Here is a 16,242-nt window from a genome sequence, read left to right on the forward strand (position 1 = left end):
CCAGGTTTGAAGACCCCTGGCATATAATGTCCTTCACATCAGTCCTTCAGATATGTTGACCTTCAACTCCCAGAATTCCACTCAGTTGTTTGGGAATTCTGGGAATTCACAGGCAAATACATCTGTACTGGTAGGCACCAAATTAAGAAGTCTACTCTCTACCACAATTCTGCTGAATGAATATCCCTTATTTCATTTTTTTGTTTTGCTCTCCATTTCTTTGTGAGAATGGGCAACTTACTAGCTGAAAAGGCATAAATTAACTAAATGAATGATAACTGGATTCACTATGCAAAGTTTGGAGTTAAAGCATTTTAACTCGCCCCTGTCCCCCTTTGCCAGATCAGGAATATAGTAGGAAAAATGGTTAATTCTGTTCCAAATGGCACCCCGTCATTAGCAGCACAAAATGGACCCCTCAAAGACTAAATGTAGAACGAGGGATGTAAACAAATGGCTCGAGTTCCAGAAAGATCCGTCTGCCAGTACTCAGAATGCCCGAAGTAACCTCTCATCCCCAGAACCTTCTTAAGTGTTTACTGTATTAAGCTCCATACAGATCAATCTTGTACGGTAGGCTATGAAATGGTGCACGTTTACCGTGTGAACCTGCACGCTTCCCTCCTAGCAGGATTAAAATCTATTACGGGATAAATTTCTAAACATAGTAGTCGCGTTACCTTCTGACCCCCCTAATTATATTTAAGAGCCCTAATGCCTGTGCAAAAATGTAGGTCAGTGTTTCTGCAGTCAAGGAGAAAAGGGAGACTTCCATACGTCTAGCCTCCAGCTTCCCATCTCTCTTTCATTTCACTACCATTTGCTAGTTTATCTCCCAACCAGTTGCATTGCTCTAAGTCAGTGGTTCTCAACCTGTGGGTCGGGACCCCATTTGGGGTCGAATGACCATTTCACGGGGGTTGCCAAACAACGCAGTCTGCCATTTTTCCCCCCTTTTCCTTAGCTGTGCTACTCCCTTTTATTCTATTGGCTTTTGAAAGCCAATAGAATAGACTCTCTTGAATAGAGTCTAATCCTATTGGCTTTCAAAAGCCAATAGGAATTGTCCAGGCTGTCCCTGCCCTGCTGAGCCCACCAAAAGTCCCATTTTGCAAACTGTGCTGCACCAGTTGAGTAGTCCTCGACTTACGAATGGTTGAGTAGTCCTCGATTTACGACCAGTTGGGGGTCGCGGCATTAAAAAGGTTGAGAACCACTGCTCTAAGTACTAATGCCTGGATCAAAACACTCTAGTCTGGGAGTGTCTAACCTTGGCTCTTCACAACAATTCAAACTCTTTCATACAAATCCCAAGAGCTCTGCCTTGGGCTCAGGGGTGGGATTCAAATATGTGAACACCCGGTTCTCTGTGTGGATGCTGCTTCCGGAAGTCCATTCTGGGCCTGGGCTGGGCCGCAAAATATCAGCTACCGGTTCTGCCGAAGTGGTGCGAACCGGCTGAATCCCACCACTGCTTGGACCCCGGTGGTTACCTTTAGAAGCGTAGTCTTTGTTGGGTCAAGTTTAGCGTTGCAGTCCACCTGTGAGGAAAAGGGACAGAGAGAAGGAAAGAGGCACGCTGGCTGAGGAATTCTGGGAGCTGAAGTCCACAAGTCATAAAAGGGCCACGTTTGAAGACCCCTGGCATATAATGTCCTTCACATCAGTCCTTCAGATATGCTGACCTTCAACTCCCAGAATTCCACTCAGTTGTTTGGGAATTCTGGGAATTCACAGGCAAATACATCTGTACTGGTAATCACACTTTCAGAAAAACCTCTTGTATGCAGCTTTACTTGCTTTGAGGCTAAGTCCCAACTAGCGAAGGAATTCCATTAGTAGTCGTCTCCAACTTCCAGCCGTTCATTTGGTGACCGTTTGAAGTCACAACGGTGTTGGAGAAAGTGACTTACAACCAGTCCTCGCACTGGTGACCGGCTGCAGTGTCCCCCACGGTGACCATTCTGATTTGGGGTGCTCGGCAGCTATCACACATTTACCACGCGATGACTGTTTGGGAGCTCAGCCAGCTCCGAACAAGCAAAATCAACGAGGAAGCCAGGAGGATGCAGCAATTTGCGATTACGTGGTGTTTCACTTAATGACGGCACCACTTAACAACGAATTGTCCGATCTCTATTATGGCGGTAAGTCAAGAACTACCTGTAGAGGATTTTCGGAAGTCACTAGTGAAATTCTGGATGCTTAAAAGAATATCCCTGGATATTCCATTATTTTTTTTCTGATGCTCCACTGCTTCTTAATAGGCAGAAACAGGAATTCTGTTTTCCTGTTTTTCACCAATCTAGCTTAAGGTTGCAAAAGTTCACAGCTGGCAGCGGCCCCCATTAACTCTCCTTTGCTCTCCCCATTTTGCTTCTTTGCTGACGCTCAAAAACAGGACTTCTGAAATTATGCTGTAAACCCCATGTAGCCTGAGGACCCCAAGTTATCTATCTACTCCAGGTTTCGGGACTGTCAGCTGCGAAAGGAGTGTAATCCCTATCCTTGTCTCTCACCAGTTGCCAGGATGCTTTCATTTCGATTCCCGCTTGAACAGACGGCTGGGTTTAATATCCAAATGACCCACTCCCAAACCTGTGCTATTCTTTAGATCGGGAGAGAAACTCTCATTGTTGATTACAGTTACTGCTTTTAATCCCTGTAAATTGCCTAGTTGGAATTTTTCACAGAAAACGCGATGCAAGTAGACAAGGCTGTGACTAAGTGTTAAGTATCTTGATAATGATCTAGATCTATTATTTTTAAGTCCTCCATTTGAAATGACGTTAAGTACTTCTTGCCTACTCCTTTCCATGCGTTGGCTAATTCCTCACAAGTTGTTGTAAAAAGTTCCTTCTCACAGCACATGCCTAGTGGTTAGAACTTTAGTCCAGGAACAGATAAACCTGATCAATCCCTCACTTAGCCATGAAGCTTAATGAGTAGCTTCAATTAAATCATTACTCTTCAGTCTAACCTGATTTGACTGAAATGGGTCAGGAATACAATTGTTAGGATTATTTTCAAGGTGCCAGCTTGAGATGGCTAATCTCAACCTATCTCAGAAAGTTAGAAAGATATGATGGCAATCAACTCACAGAATTGATCTACCTTGGCCCAGGATCCAGAATTCCAGGTGAGAAAGCAGTCATGCTGGCTGTACTTAATATTTTATATCTAAGTCTTGGGAACTGGTACATCATTAGACTTGGGCTATCAGTCCTAGATAAACTGCAAATTTCCAAAATTTGTTTCCCCCCCCATCTCCAATTAACTTTAATGGACTGTTAGGGACTTTATTTCAAATCTGGAGGGCAGAAGTCAAAATAAACGAGATGCGATCCTTAAAGAGAAATACCGAATCACGTTGCATGCTCAAGAGAAAACTGGGGTTGGTTTGTTTGTTTGTTTCATTCATTCATTCATTCATTCATTCATATTCTGCCTTTGCTATTATGTACGTACCACAGCGTCAACTGCAGGAGAGCTGTCTCCAACCACCAACAGTGCAGGGCACCTGAAAAAAACACACAATTAAAATAAGTCATTTCATAATGCTCAATGGCTTTGCACTCCTTTAAGGAAGTGATTCTAACTGTATCAGAAAAAAAACAAAGTTGTTGGTTGAGCAAATCAGATTCAAGGTGTTGGCTTGTTGACTAAATAAACCCATTAATTTTCGTAAAAACCTAAATACAGCCAAACTGTTGCGGTCTACTAAAAACCGTCAAAAGTTTATTTAGGAGGATATGAGTAATGCCGGATTTTCCCCCCACCCCCCCAAATACATAAAGGCAATTGCAAAAATAATGATTATGCTAGCTTTAATGTTTGCACTTTTTTAGCCCAAATAACAATATAACATAAATACTTCTATCATTGCAGTAGCTCTTACTTGCTCCTTGGTTGCTGCTATGATAGGCTAAATCTTTTCATTTTCACCATAACAAAACCGAATGTATGGTTGGAAATCTAATTTAGAAACTCGGGGACCACATGGTTTAGCTTCCTGCTCCCATTTCTATTCAAGGATCAGTTTCTTCTACAATCACTAATTCTTGGCTTCTACTATTTATCGTTTTTGTCTTTTTGGCGAGTATCTTAACAGTTAGTGTTGACTCCTGGTGATTGCCTGGACAAGTTCCTGAGGCCTTCTTGGCAAAGTTTTTGAGGAGTGGTTTGCCCTTGCAATCCAACCCTCCTTCCTAGGGCTGAGAGGCAGGGACTGGCCCAAGATCACCTTGTAGTAGTAGTAGTAGTAATAAAAGTTGGAAAGGATCTGGGAGATCATCTAGTCCAACCCCCTACTCAGGTAGGAAACCCTACACCATTTCAGACAAATGGCTGTCCAGTCTCTTCTTAAAAACTTCCAGTGTTGGAGCATTCACCGCTTCTGGAGGCAGGTTGTTCCACTGGTTAATTGTTCTGACTGTCAGGAAGTTTCTCCTTAGTTCTAGGTTGCTTCTCTTCTTTAGTTTCCATCCATTGCTTCTTGTCCTGCCTTCAGGCGCTTTGGAGAATAGCTTGACTCCCTCCTCTTTGGGGCAGCCCCTGAGATATTGGAAGACTGCTATCATGTCCCCCCTCGTCCTTCTCTTCGTTAAACTAGACATAGCCAATTCCTGAAACAGTTCTTCCTATAGTTTAGCCTACAGCCCTGTAATCATCTTTGTTGCTCTTCTCTGTACTCTTTCTAGAGTCTCAACATCTTTTTTACATCGTGGTGATCAAAACTGGATGCAGTAGACCACGATTTATTTCTTAAATTGGTACAGTCCAAATTTCAGTAGAAACTGGGAATTCTACGTCCCCTTTTCTAACCCAACATTTAAAAGGCAGATTGTAACAAAAACTTACTGCAGAGTAACAACATTTACTCCTGGAGCTGGACGCTCAATATCGAGATCTCTTCGGCTATAAAACAGACAGGAAACAATTGTAAGAAGTTATTACATATGCAACCCCCCCCCCCCCGAAAGTAGGAAGAAGTCATCAATATGAGAGTGGTGGCTAATGTGTATTCCCAACTAAACGAGTAGATGATTAGAGGACTGCTAATCTGGCATTCTAGCTTTCAATTAAATTTTGAGTACAGGTAGTCCTTGACTTACAACGGCTCATTTGGTGACCGTTCGAAATTAAGATGGCATTGAAAAAAATGTCTTATAACCGCTTTTCATACTTATGACTGTTGCGTAAGTTTAAATGTCAAGTGGGAATCCCAAGCCTTACAACTAAGCTTCTCACAGGAGCTGTGTAGAAAGATCTCCAAAACAATCTGGGATCCTGTTACCGATTCCCCCCTGAATAGTAACAGCAAATATTTTCCTATGCGGTTTGAAATGCTCGCTGGCCTATTACCTGTTGTAAGAGTTGACAAATAGATGGAGATTGTTTTGGTTCATGTCACCGATGATGTGCTGGCGGTAAGTATGGATCAAATCGTGGCTGCTGTGAATCTCCTCCTAGATTTCATGTAGGCACGGATATAGGGTTAAGGAGTGAATTTGTAACAACCACCTAATCAAGGATCTGCAACATACACTCCCACCAATACTGACAGGGCAAGTCACCCGTATATCAACAGAGAGCAAACCCACTCTCTTCTAGCACTGAGGGTGTTATGAAATGCCTGCAAGGAAACAACCAAGTTCAGAGAGCACCAAGGACCCCACAGTCGTCATTGTTCTCCTCCTCTTCCTCTCCTCCTCTTTTCTTCCTTTTCTTTCCCTTCTCCTCCTCCTTTCTTCCTCTTCTTCCCCTTCCCCTCCTCCTCCACAAACCCCACTGCCTTCCACTACTGATGGTGTTACCCAGTCAGGTAATGAAATGCCTGCAAGGAAACACCCAAGTTCAGAGAGCACCAAGAACCCCCACAGTTCAACTCTGAGCTTCAAATGTTCTTTTCTGTAAGTACTTGCAGATTACAAACTTAGCATGGCCCACGTGGGCGTATACAAATGTTCAGAACATGGAAACAAAATCCTGCCATGTGACAATCCCAACTTTTCTCAGACAGCTTAGAGCAGCATAAATACATTCCTTAATTTCACTCTCAGAAGCCCACTAGCTCTGAAGATATCCTTTTTTGGGACAAGTAATATGGCGCTCTTAAATTCTAAATGAGAAAAAAAGCCAAAACCTGCCTATTTTTTTCAGTGTCTTCACACAGTGATCAAGGGGGGGGGGGAGAGAGAGATTGGGCGTAACCAAATAAGATTTAAAAAAATAACAGAGGAATTCTGGGAGTTGAAGTCCACAAGTCATAAAAGGGCCAGGTTTGAAGACCCTTGCTCTATTGCAATGTTTCTCAACCTTGACAATTTTAAGGCATGTGGACTTCAACTCCCAGAATTCCACAGCCAGCAATGCTGGCTGTGGAATTCTGGGAGTTGAAGTCCACATGCCTTAAAATTGTCAAGGTTGAGAAACACTGCTCTATTGTATGGCTAGCACACCTTGGCTACAATCAATTATTAGTATCCTGAGCAGTAAGATGAAGGTTGAGCTTTATATTTTAATATAACTGTTCAAGAAGTAGGCTTACCTTGGCAAAGAGATGTGAAATGACCATCTCTGGTAAAGCATGAGCCCATCCAGAAATCTAGACATGGTTTTTTTAAAAAAAGAAGTACATTAGGATAATTTAAATATTCCATCGATCATGTATCATTACCTCAGTCACGTAATACACTGACATTCAATTATATACTTCAAGAAATACATTTTGCTCCCTCATTAAATACATTGTCCTGAAAGGATACACTGGCCTCTTATATTGTAAGGGTTTTCCTCACTCTAGAGTTTCAACGGATGAAGAAACGTTAAAAACAACAATAACTTGGCTATGAGTCCCAAATAAACCCAAATGTTTATTTCTGCAATCCCTGTGCTTCTAAGCATACCTTGATCTGTTTTTAAGGTTAGTTTAAACAAATGAGGTTTTTACCTTGGTTGCGGCCCAGTCCATCCACCCTTCGGCGCATGGATTGACGTTGATAAGGACGAGTCCTTCCACCATATCAGGATAGTTAAGCTGCAGATTGAAAAGGCACATGAGCAAACAGCCAGATGAAGAGATAGAAGCAAGCTAGAACTGAGAGAAGCAACCTAGAACTAAGGAGAAATTTCCTGACAGTTAGAACAATTAATCATGGAACGACTTGCCTCCAGAAGTTGTGAATGCTCCAACACTGGAAGTTTTTAAGAAGAGATTGGACAGCCATTTGTCTGAAATGGTATAGGGTTTCCTGCCTGAGCAGGGGGTTGGATTAGGATATCTCCAAGATCCCTTCCAACTCGAATAGAGTAGAGTAGAGTAGAGTAGAGTAGAGTAGAGTAGAGTAGAGTAGAGTAGAGTAGAGTAGAGTAGAGTAGAACAGAGTAGAAGCTGGAAGGGACCTTGGAGGTCTTCTAGTCCAGCCCCCTGCTCGAGCAGGAGAACCTATATTGTCTCAGACAAGTGGATGTCAGGTCTCTTCTTAAAAATCTCCAGTGATGGAGTGCCCACGATTTCTGGAGGAAAGCTGTTCCACTGGTTGATTGTCCTCACTGTCAGGAAATTTCTCCTTAATTCCAGGTTGCTTTTCTCTTTGGTTAGTTTCCAACCGTTGTTTCTTGTCCTTCCATCTGGTACTTTGGTGAATGTGACCCCCTCTGCTGCTGCTGTTATTTTTTTTAAATAACAATAACAATAATAATTATTATTATTATTGGAAGAGAGGTAAAACATGGGAACTTTTTTTGAGGAAGAGGATTTCCTCCGCATATCATCATTCTGAAGATCTGTTGGAAGTGGACATTTGTTTATTAAATAGATACACCCAGTAACCACCTTATTTGAAGATAATTTTAAGGTCTTCCAGGGCAAACAACATGTCACGTGCAGAGGGTCTGTTTAAGGAGTTCTGAACTCTTGCACATCGGAGCAGTATTGTCACCTGAATGATACAAATTGGGTTCTTCTGTTGTGGTGGGGAGTAAATAAGAAATTGTCAAGTGCTGGAAATCAGTTCAATTGAATATATAGGTATATTGTATGCTAAAGATTTTTACAAGAAACTGAACTACTAATAGTAGTAGTAGTAGTAGTAGCAGCAGCAAACTAGTGGTAGATAAAATTCAATGGAATTCAAAAAGGGCTGGACTTAGATTTCTTGTGGGCACAAAGGGATTTAAGACTAATGATGCATTTGACCCCTCCCTCAAGCTCAGCCTGGTCATCTCCTACAGAAATATTGTGAAATATTTCCACTCTGTGCTTTGGCTGCTCAAATCTCAGCCACTTCTTGGTGAGGAAGAAGTTACGTCACATTTTGATTTTTGTTTGACACTGGATGTCTGCTACTCAATCAAGGTAGAGCACATCAGAAGATGTGAAGCTGAAAACAGTGTTCTGAACTCAAGTTTATAGTATGTATCTTATCAATAAAGATTATCTTATCTGTAGTTATACAAAATGTGCAACCAGAAGGGAAGCAAACCCACCCCCATTCCCAACTTACAGCAAATCGTGTTAAAATGTAGGCCCCAGCTCCAGTTCCCATTCCAATCACACTTTTCAGTCTAAAAAGAAAAAAAAAAACCAGGAAGTTAGAAATAAAATTATATATAAAGATAGATATTTAGAAAAGGAACATGAAGTCAAGTATTGGTTTCTAATGCCTTCCACTTCTGGATATTCTATTTTATATTCAATATGCATCCCAGTTGCTCCATGTCCGTTTAGAACAGAACGAAGGTCATTTGGACAAGGTAGCTCCATCCAACTATTCCCATTCCCTCAACAAATAGGCAAGCAAAAAGCAAACAAAAAATTGTCACAGCAGTAGCCCTTAAAGATGGCATAAAGATTTAAGAGTTGACCTCATGCTCTAGATATGTCAGGGTAAATAGTTCAATTTAGCTCCCATGCACAAATATTTGCTTTAATCATATTGACTAGTTTAATAATTAGCTCTGCAGGTTTTAGACTTCTTCGTACAAGAACAGATTTGGCACAACTCAGATGCAGAAAGGAGGCTGCTAAGTAGCGCAACAAACATTTAAGTAAAATTGAGTTTTCTTTATATTGAAATTTAAATGAAACGTATTGCTTAATAACCAGTCAACCTTTTAATTCAGAAACCTACCACAGAATCCACAGAGGGAGTAAATTTAGATATTTCTCTACTAGTGCAGAGGTCCCCAACCTTTTGGGCATCAGGGACCGGTTCCGTGGAGAGAGGTTTTTCCATGGACCGGAGGGCGTGTGGTTTTGTGTGCTGCCTACATCCCGTGGATGGGGCTTTGCTTGTTTGTGCGGACTGGTTGCTGGCATGCTGTGGACCGGTACCGGTCCACGGACTGGGAGTTGGGGACCCCTGTACCAGTGGACTCATAACAAAATAAAATATGGTTTTGGGATGGTGGCAGATGGAACTTCAAGAACCTGCTTCTAAAAGCAGAACGTTCCACACATCGATTATTACTATATCTGTCAGATGTGGAGATTTTCTTTTTCTAATTAACCAGTGCAACCAAAGCGATGTGGAATCCTTCAACCATGAGTGCTCCAAAATACAAAGGATTCTAAAACCTCTCCACTTCTAATAACCATCAGAGAAAACAAGACAGTTTTCTTAGATGTTCTATGGATGTTGTGAAGGAACAGGAAAATGGTTTCCCTGAAGCTTGACTGAAAAACTTGAAGTGGCTATTAGCAGACAATTCTACTCACCCAAATTGCTTCAGGACTCCAGGGAGCATTTCAGACAGTTGATCCATGGAAGGATACATGTACCTATAAAACAAAGGTTAGAAGGACATTACTTGTTTTCCAAAGCATGAGAATTGTTGTACTCGTTTTACTTCATTCTGGGTTGGGTCAACTCAAACCTAGCTCCTCGCTTAAGAAGGATTCAGGGAAAGTGGAACAAGTTCAAAGGCGGGCAACAACAACAACAAACCAAGCAGTAGAAACTGAGACCAGCAAAGACAATTTGAAGGAACTGGGTTTGTTTAGCCTTGAAGAAAGATAACTAGGAGGGAACTGTGGCACATTACAAATCCTTTAAAGCAGGGGTCTTCAAACTTGGCCCTTTGATGACTTATGGACTTCAACTTCCAGAATTCCTCAGCCAGCCAGGAATTCTGGGAGTTGAAGTCCACAAGTCATCAAAGGGCCAAGTTTGAAGACCCCTGCTTTAAAGGATGCCACGTCAAAAAGGGCAGTTTTTCCAACATTCTTAAATTGCAGCATTACAATATTAGGTTCAAGTTACAGGAAGACAGAACTTCCTAACAGTAAAACCCGTCTGAGATCAGACATGACTAACCAAAGGGGTGGTAGGTTTCCACTTACTGGATTTATACAAGAGATGGTTAGACTACCCAAACAGGAGGTTGGACTTGATGATCTTGAAGGCTCCTTACAATTCCAGTCACAATCCCATAACCATTAAACAATACGGTACCAATTACTAAACAAGCCCATATGAGATCTAGATGCCGTCTACAGATGGTCCTTGACTTATGACAGCTTAGCCCAGCATTTCCATTGCTAAGCAATACAGTTAAGTGAATTGAGCCCATTTTACAACCTTTTTGCCAGTTATTAAGTGAATCGCTTCAGTTGTTAAGTGAATCGTGTGTGTATATACGTGTGTGTGTGTGTGTGTGTGTGTGTGTGTGTGTGTGTAAAAATTATTACCCACCCACCTCCCTTATAGAATCAAGCAGTTGTCAAACGAATCTGCCTTCCTCCATTGACTTTACTTATCAGATCCCAGCTGGGAAGCTTACAAATGATGATCACATGACCCCAGGAATACTGAACTGTCATAAGCCAGCACCCTAATTTTGATCACGTAACCATGGGGATGTTGCAACGGCCATAAGTGTGAGACCTGGATATAAAGGTTATTTCCCCCCCCCCCCGCTGTTGTAATTTCAAAAGGTCACTAATTGAACGGTTGCAAAATCAAGGACTATCTGTACTACAAGCTTAGCTGTGCTATTTGCAAATCAGTGTCTATTTTCCTGGAGAAGAATTGAGAATCAGGAAATTAAAAATATGCTTCAGAAAACAACTACAACAAAAACCTGGCCAGTAAAATCCATTCCCCCCCCCCATTTCCCATGTGAATAATTTTGGGATTGAGACTATAAAATCTGAATTAAAATCCACAGAATTAGCAGGAGCCACTAACCCAGGCGGGAAAGAGGGCGCTCCGTCTTGCTGTCCGGGGGCATCCACGTGGCAGACCGCAAAATGCTGGGTGATTTCCTGCATGTCCTCATAATTGAAGAGGGGGTTGAAGCACGTTTTGTCTTTGGAGGGAAGCAGAGGAGAAGGCAAAACTTGGGAAAAGGCGTTCTCAAGACTGAGTAACCGCCAAGTACGACAGAGCCCTTACAACTTTATTGCACAGTGAAATGGACAGACGCTCTAGGTCAGCTTGTGACAATCTATGTCCCTATGAAAATAACGATGCTTCCTTTATAGAAAAAGCCAATGGGCATTTAGGGAAAGCAATTTTTCAGGAAAGTGGGCTGCACACTGGGCTGCTTCATTTCTCTGCACTTTTTGCAACACAAATTTGAAAAAAGAGCTTCTTCTTCATAGTGTGAATATGTGGGCTACTCCAAGTCAAGCTTTTCATCAATTTTCATCCATTGGATTTCCAGTTCGCACAATGCTCGTTTCTGGTTGAAGAGGCCATTGCTGGATGAAAGAAAAATCCCCAAATTATTTTCCTGTGGCCTTTCTGACAGCGACTATTTTGCTCTGTAAAAATGCAGATTCATAGTTAAAAGCAAAGGTTAGTCCTCGGCTATTGTGCAGCCACAGCTAAAGTGGACTTTGCTATAGCGAAGATTTGATGAGGGATTCCTAAAATTTAAATCCCACACTTTTAGCATGAACAATTCACAATCGCTCTGGGTCAACAAAGGAATTTCCGCCCGTCGTGAATTATCCAGCAGCTCACAAAAATTATTAAAAAATGTTTCTTTGCCTATTGTGTAGTACTAAGCCATAACGTACTATACATGCAGAATTCAAAGTAATAGTAGTAAAGTTGGAAGGGACCTTGGAGGTCATCTAGTCCAACCCCCTGCTCAGGCAGGAAACCTACACCATTTCGGACAAATGGCTGTCCAGTCTCTTCTTAAAAACTTCCAGTGTTGGAGCATTCACCGCTTCTGGAGGCAGGTTGTTCCACTGGTTAATTGTTCTAACTGTCAGGAAGTTTCTCCTTAGTTCTAGGTTGCTTCTCTCTTTGGTTAGTTTCCACCCGTTGCTTCTTGTCCTGCCTTCAGTGCTTTGGAAAATAGCTTGACTCCCTCTTCTTTGTGGCAGCCCCTGAGATATTGGAACACTGCTATCATGTCCCCCCTCGTCCTTCTCTTCGTTAAACTAGACATACCCAATTCCAGCAACCATTCCTTATATGTTTTAGCCTCCAGTCCCCTAATCAGCTTTGTTGCTCTTCTCTGTACTCTTTCTAGAGTCTCAACATCTTTTTTACATCATGGTGACCAAAACTGGATGCAGTATTCCAAGTGTGGCCTTACCAAAGCATTGTAGAGTGGTATTAATACTTCACGTGATCTTGATTCTATCCCTCTGTTAATGCAGCCTAGCACTGTGTTGGTGGGTGGGTATTGTGTGAAATTTGCCACTGTGATTTTCAAACTCTGGATTTCTTTCTTTTTTCTTTTTGCCATACCACTGTAGCTTCTTCAAAAGCCAATTGAAACAAGACATGGTTTAGCGTCATATGTGAACTCAGCCAATGTTACAGTAACACTTCATTAAGACCAGCCGTTCTAAATTTTTTACCCTTCGGGTATGTTAGGACCACATCTCCCATAATTCCCAGGCAGCTTGGAAGCTGGGTGAGAATCCTGGGAATTGCAGCCCCATTACACGGGAAGGATACCTTATTTGGAAAAGCTACATTAGATCACAAGGCACAAAACAGAGTAACTAAGCCAGAAAGAAGTAGTAGTTCTCCACTGCATGCTAGTTATGAGAATGGGCAAGACAACCCAAGATGACACACTTACGATTCAACCCAATATCATGGTATGTTAGAATAGCAGGTCTGTTTCCCCGGGGTGTTCCACACATGGTGACATGGACTGACCCATGGACTGTTTCAATGTCTTGTTCCTGTGGAGGAAGGCAGCAAATTAGCCATTTGCACCTCAGCAAAAAGGCTTCTGAATCCCACCAAGTATTTAACATTCAATCAAAACTACTTTAAGTAGGTCTGCTGGATTCTGTTCACAACATCTGCAAGTCTATCATTCAAGTCCTTAGTGAGAAATTATCAATCTGTACTTACAGGGGCTAAAAAGAAGTCCTTAATAACAAGCTATTTGGAGTTCCCGTTGGAATAAAGAGGAGCAAAAATTAAAGAGAGGATCAAACTGGGAGTTGAGTTGACTACTATTTCTTTGAGGGGTCTTTGGTGCTCTCTGAGCACGGTTGTTTTCTTTTCTTTTTTCCCAAGTTTTTAAATTAATTTTCCAATATTACATTTACATATTTGAAAAGTAGAGTGGCGGCTGAGCACAGTAATTCCATTACATTTGAATATCATCAGCACAAATCTCAGTGTTACAACAACTAATTCCCTCTCTTTCCCCCATAATATCTACTGTCATATTCGAACCAATACATTTCTTATTCTATCAATTAAACAAAAAATACCTTTCTAGTATTCATCAATGATCTTCAGTCTATACATATCTTAATTAATTTACACTCCATCTTTTAGACAATAACCTAATACGTTTTTCTTAACTTTAATTTCCCATTGATATTTAAATTTAACGTTTAATCTTTATCATTTCCAGATTTTAAATGATCCCAATTTCTAAGTCTCCTATCTCATATCTGGGGCTAATCATTTTTTTCTTCTCTTCCTTCTTCTTCCTTTCCAGAAAAAGAAAAAAAAAAGAGAAAAAAAATAAACCACCAGCATTTGTTACCACAAACCCATATACAAATTTAATTATTAGCATTTATACATCTAAGTTTTACTTAACCTTTATCTCAACTCATAACAATATCTTAAATTCAAATTTTAGTTATTTGTAAACATTCAAACTTTTAGCCAATCAGTGACCTGAGCTCAGTTGTTCTCTTGTAGACGTTTCATTACCCAACTAGGTAATATCATCAGTGCTAGAAGGGAGTAGGGACTTTCTAGCACTGAGGTTACCTAGTTAGGGCAATGAAACATCTGCAAGAAATCAATCAAGCTTAGAAAACACCAAGGACCCCTCATTTCAACCCTGAGCTACAAACAGTCTCCTTTATTACTACCATTCTCTGCAAGCTTACTATATGACTATGTACGATTGCCAACTTCCCTCAGAGAAAGTTGCCTCTTTCCAACCATCTAGAAAACATCGGGGAGACACAACCCAATCTTTGCCAAATGTTTGGGATTATGTATTCCATAGTATTCATTTCTGGTGACACTGACAGGCTGAAATTGTTACACGTCTGAATGAAGGCATTTGAGCCAGTAACGTTGCTGAAACAAAGCGGGTTTGGTAAAATTTGATCAGCGTATGGATGTTGTGTTATCAATATCTCACCCTGAAGAAATGCAGGTGGTTAAAAAAAACAATGGAAATATTTGCCCATTTGTTTTGCTCCCTTTCAGAATTCATATGATTAGCCACATGAACGATGGCTGTTAAACATGCTAGAGTTGCTTCAGTACTGCAGAATTAAAGAATGTACAGGAACATTAGAAAGATGCATTCTGTTCCTTTTCCTTTTCTTTTGTAAGCCTGGAAAGAAAATCGGGTTTTTAAAAGTATCCAAATGAAGGATTATAACATTCAAAAATATATTGTTGGCCATGCTGAGTTCTTTTATTCAGAGATTATACGGTAGATAAGTTTTTTACAAAGCTTTTTTTTAATTATTCACTGACACTTTCTAATAATCTTCAAATCACATCAGTTTTCACTGCTTCTGGTTGTGGTAAAAATTCCAGCATCAAGCTATTTTATACATTAGGAAAACTGGAATTTAAGATCTGGCAAAAATCTTCTGACCTGTGAAACATGTTCAAGTATGGCAAGATGGAAAGTGATATTATATTGTTTGATTGGATTGTATAATCTGATGAGCCAACATTAGGCAGTGGGATGACCCATCTTAAAAAGAAAAACCTTATAGCATACTAGAAATTTTCTGTTCTGGGAATAATACTGTAATTGCCTGGAGTTGGGCAGCATATAAATTTAATAATAATAATAATAAATATCAAGACAAGTACAAATTTCCCTCCTACATCACATAGCCCAAGAAGATTGGCCTTTTTGTCCAATATTTAAACCCCAAAGCAAGATAGTCTCCCATAAAATTATTATTTTTTTAAATATCGCCTACTAAAGCCTTTGGGTCTGTAACCTTTAACTGTGCAAAATGGTATATTGTAGGGTAACAATTTTTTAAGCAAGTTACCTCAAATGGGCTAACTTATGGAATGCATCCAAAATCTAGACCCATGACTCAAAGAGAATTGAAATTTGGCAAATGTTATAAAACATTTTGATATAAAGCTTATCATAAAACACTTATGGCATTCAAAACGACATAAAATCTTTCTGGTGGGCAATTCCTGATGTTTCACTGTGCTGTACAGTTCATCACAGGCTACTTTCAAGATAATCTCTCTGAATTTTTAAAAAACTTTCCCAGAAGATTAGAAGCTTTGCCATCCTTGAAAACATTGAAGAATCTGGTAAGGCTATATCTGTAAAACAATGAGCCAACAGGTCACAATTCTTGTGTGTGTGTGTTTGTTTGTAATTAAAAGTTTTAAAGTCAAGATAAAAACATATATGAACTAATTCAGAAGCAACAAAGAAAGAGAAAGGAAGGGGGGGGAAACAAAAGTGCAGAAAGAAAGGATAAAAGGAAATAAAAAGAAGTTTTCAATTTCCTTTGCAGTGAATACAAGTACGGTATGATTGCAAAGCTATCACTCACTCCATGATTACAAAGCCCATTTTTTGCTAATAATTTTTTCCCCTAATCATCAGAATCACACATCATATATGCATTTTTCTCTGTTTCATGCAAAAAGTCTGCAAGGAGTTTCCAGTCATAAATAGACATACTTTCTTATTTCTAATCCAAGGAAAATAAAGCTTCCAAAATTTACCCCCAACTCTGAAGTCCAGCAAGAATAACAAATGAAAATTTTTTGCTTGTTTGTTTGTTTC

General features: G+C 40.4%; 1 protein-coding gene across 4 annotated transcripts in view; it reads right to left on the reverse strand.

Annotated features, from left to right (window-relative positions):
* Nucleotides 1–16,242, reverse strand: part of NDRG1 (N-myc downstream regulated 1) — an 84,278-nt gene that overhangs the window by 2,463 nt on the left and 65,573 nt on the right. For all 4 annotated transcript variants that reach the window (XM_039350462.1, XM_039350463.1, XM_039350464.1 and 1 more), the window contains 10 exons: nucleotides 13,054–13,159; nucleotides 11,193–11,313; nucleotides 9,722–9,784; nucleotides 8,508–8,568; nucleotides 6,953–7,039; nucleotides 6,551–6,607; nucleotides 5,365–5,468; nucleotides 4,861–4,917; nucleotides 3,469–3,520; nucleotides 1,494–1,541 (listed from right to left, as the gene is read on the reverse strand). In XM_039350462.1, the coding sequence (XP_039206396.1) occupies nucleotides 1,494–1,541; nucleotides 3,469–3,520; nucleotides 4,861–4,917; nucleotides 5,365–5,468; nucleotides 6,551–6,607; nucleotides 6,953–7,039; nucleotides 8,508–8,568; nucleotides 9,722–9,784; nucleotides 11,193–11,313; nucleotides 13,054–13,159 (756 nt within the window). The remainder of the gene's footprint in view (nucleotides 1–1,493; nucleotides 1,542–3,468; nucleotides 3,521–4,860; nucleotides 4,918–5,364; nucleotides 5,469–6,550; nucleotides 6,608–6,952; nucleotides 7,040–8,507; nucleotides 8,569–9,721; nucleotides 9,785–11,192; nucleotides 11,314–13,053; nucleotides 13,160–16,242) is intronic.

Source organism: Crotalus tigris, unplaced genomic scaffold (assembly GCF_016545835.1).
Source record: "Crotalus tigris isolate CLP2741 ecotype Arizona unplaced genomic scaffold, ASM1654583v1 scf7180000018335.1346539, whole genome shotgun sequence".
NCBI lineage: Eukaryota > Metazoa > Chordata > Lepidosauria > Squamata > Viperidae > Crotalus > Crotalus tigris.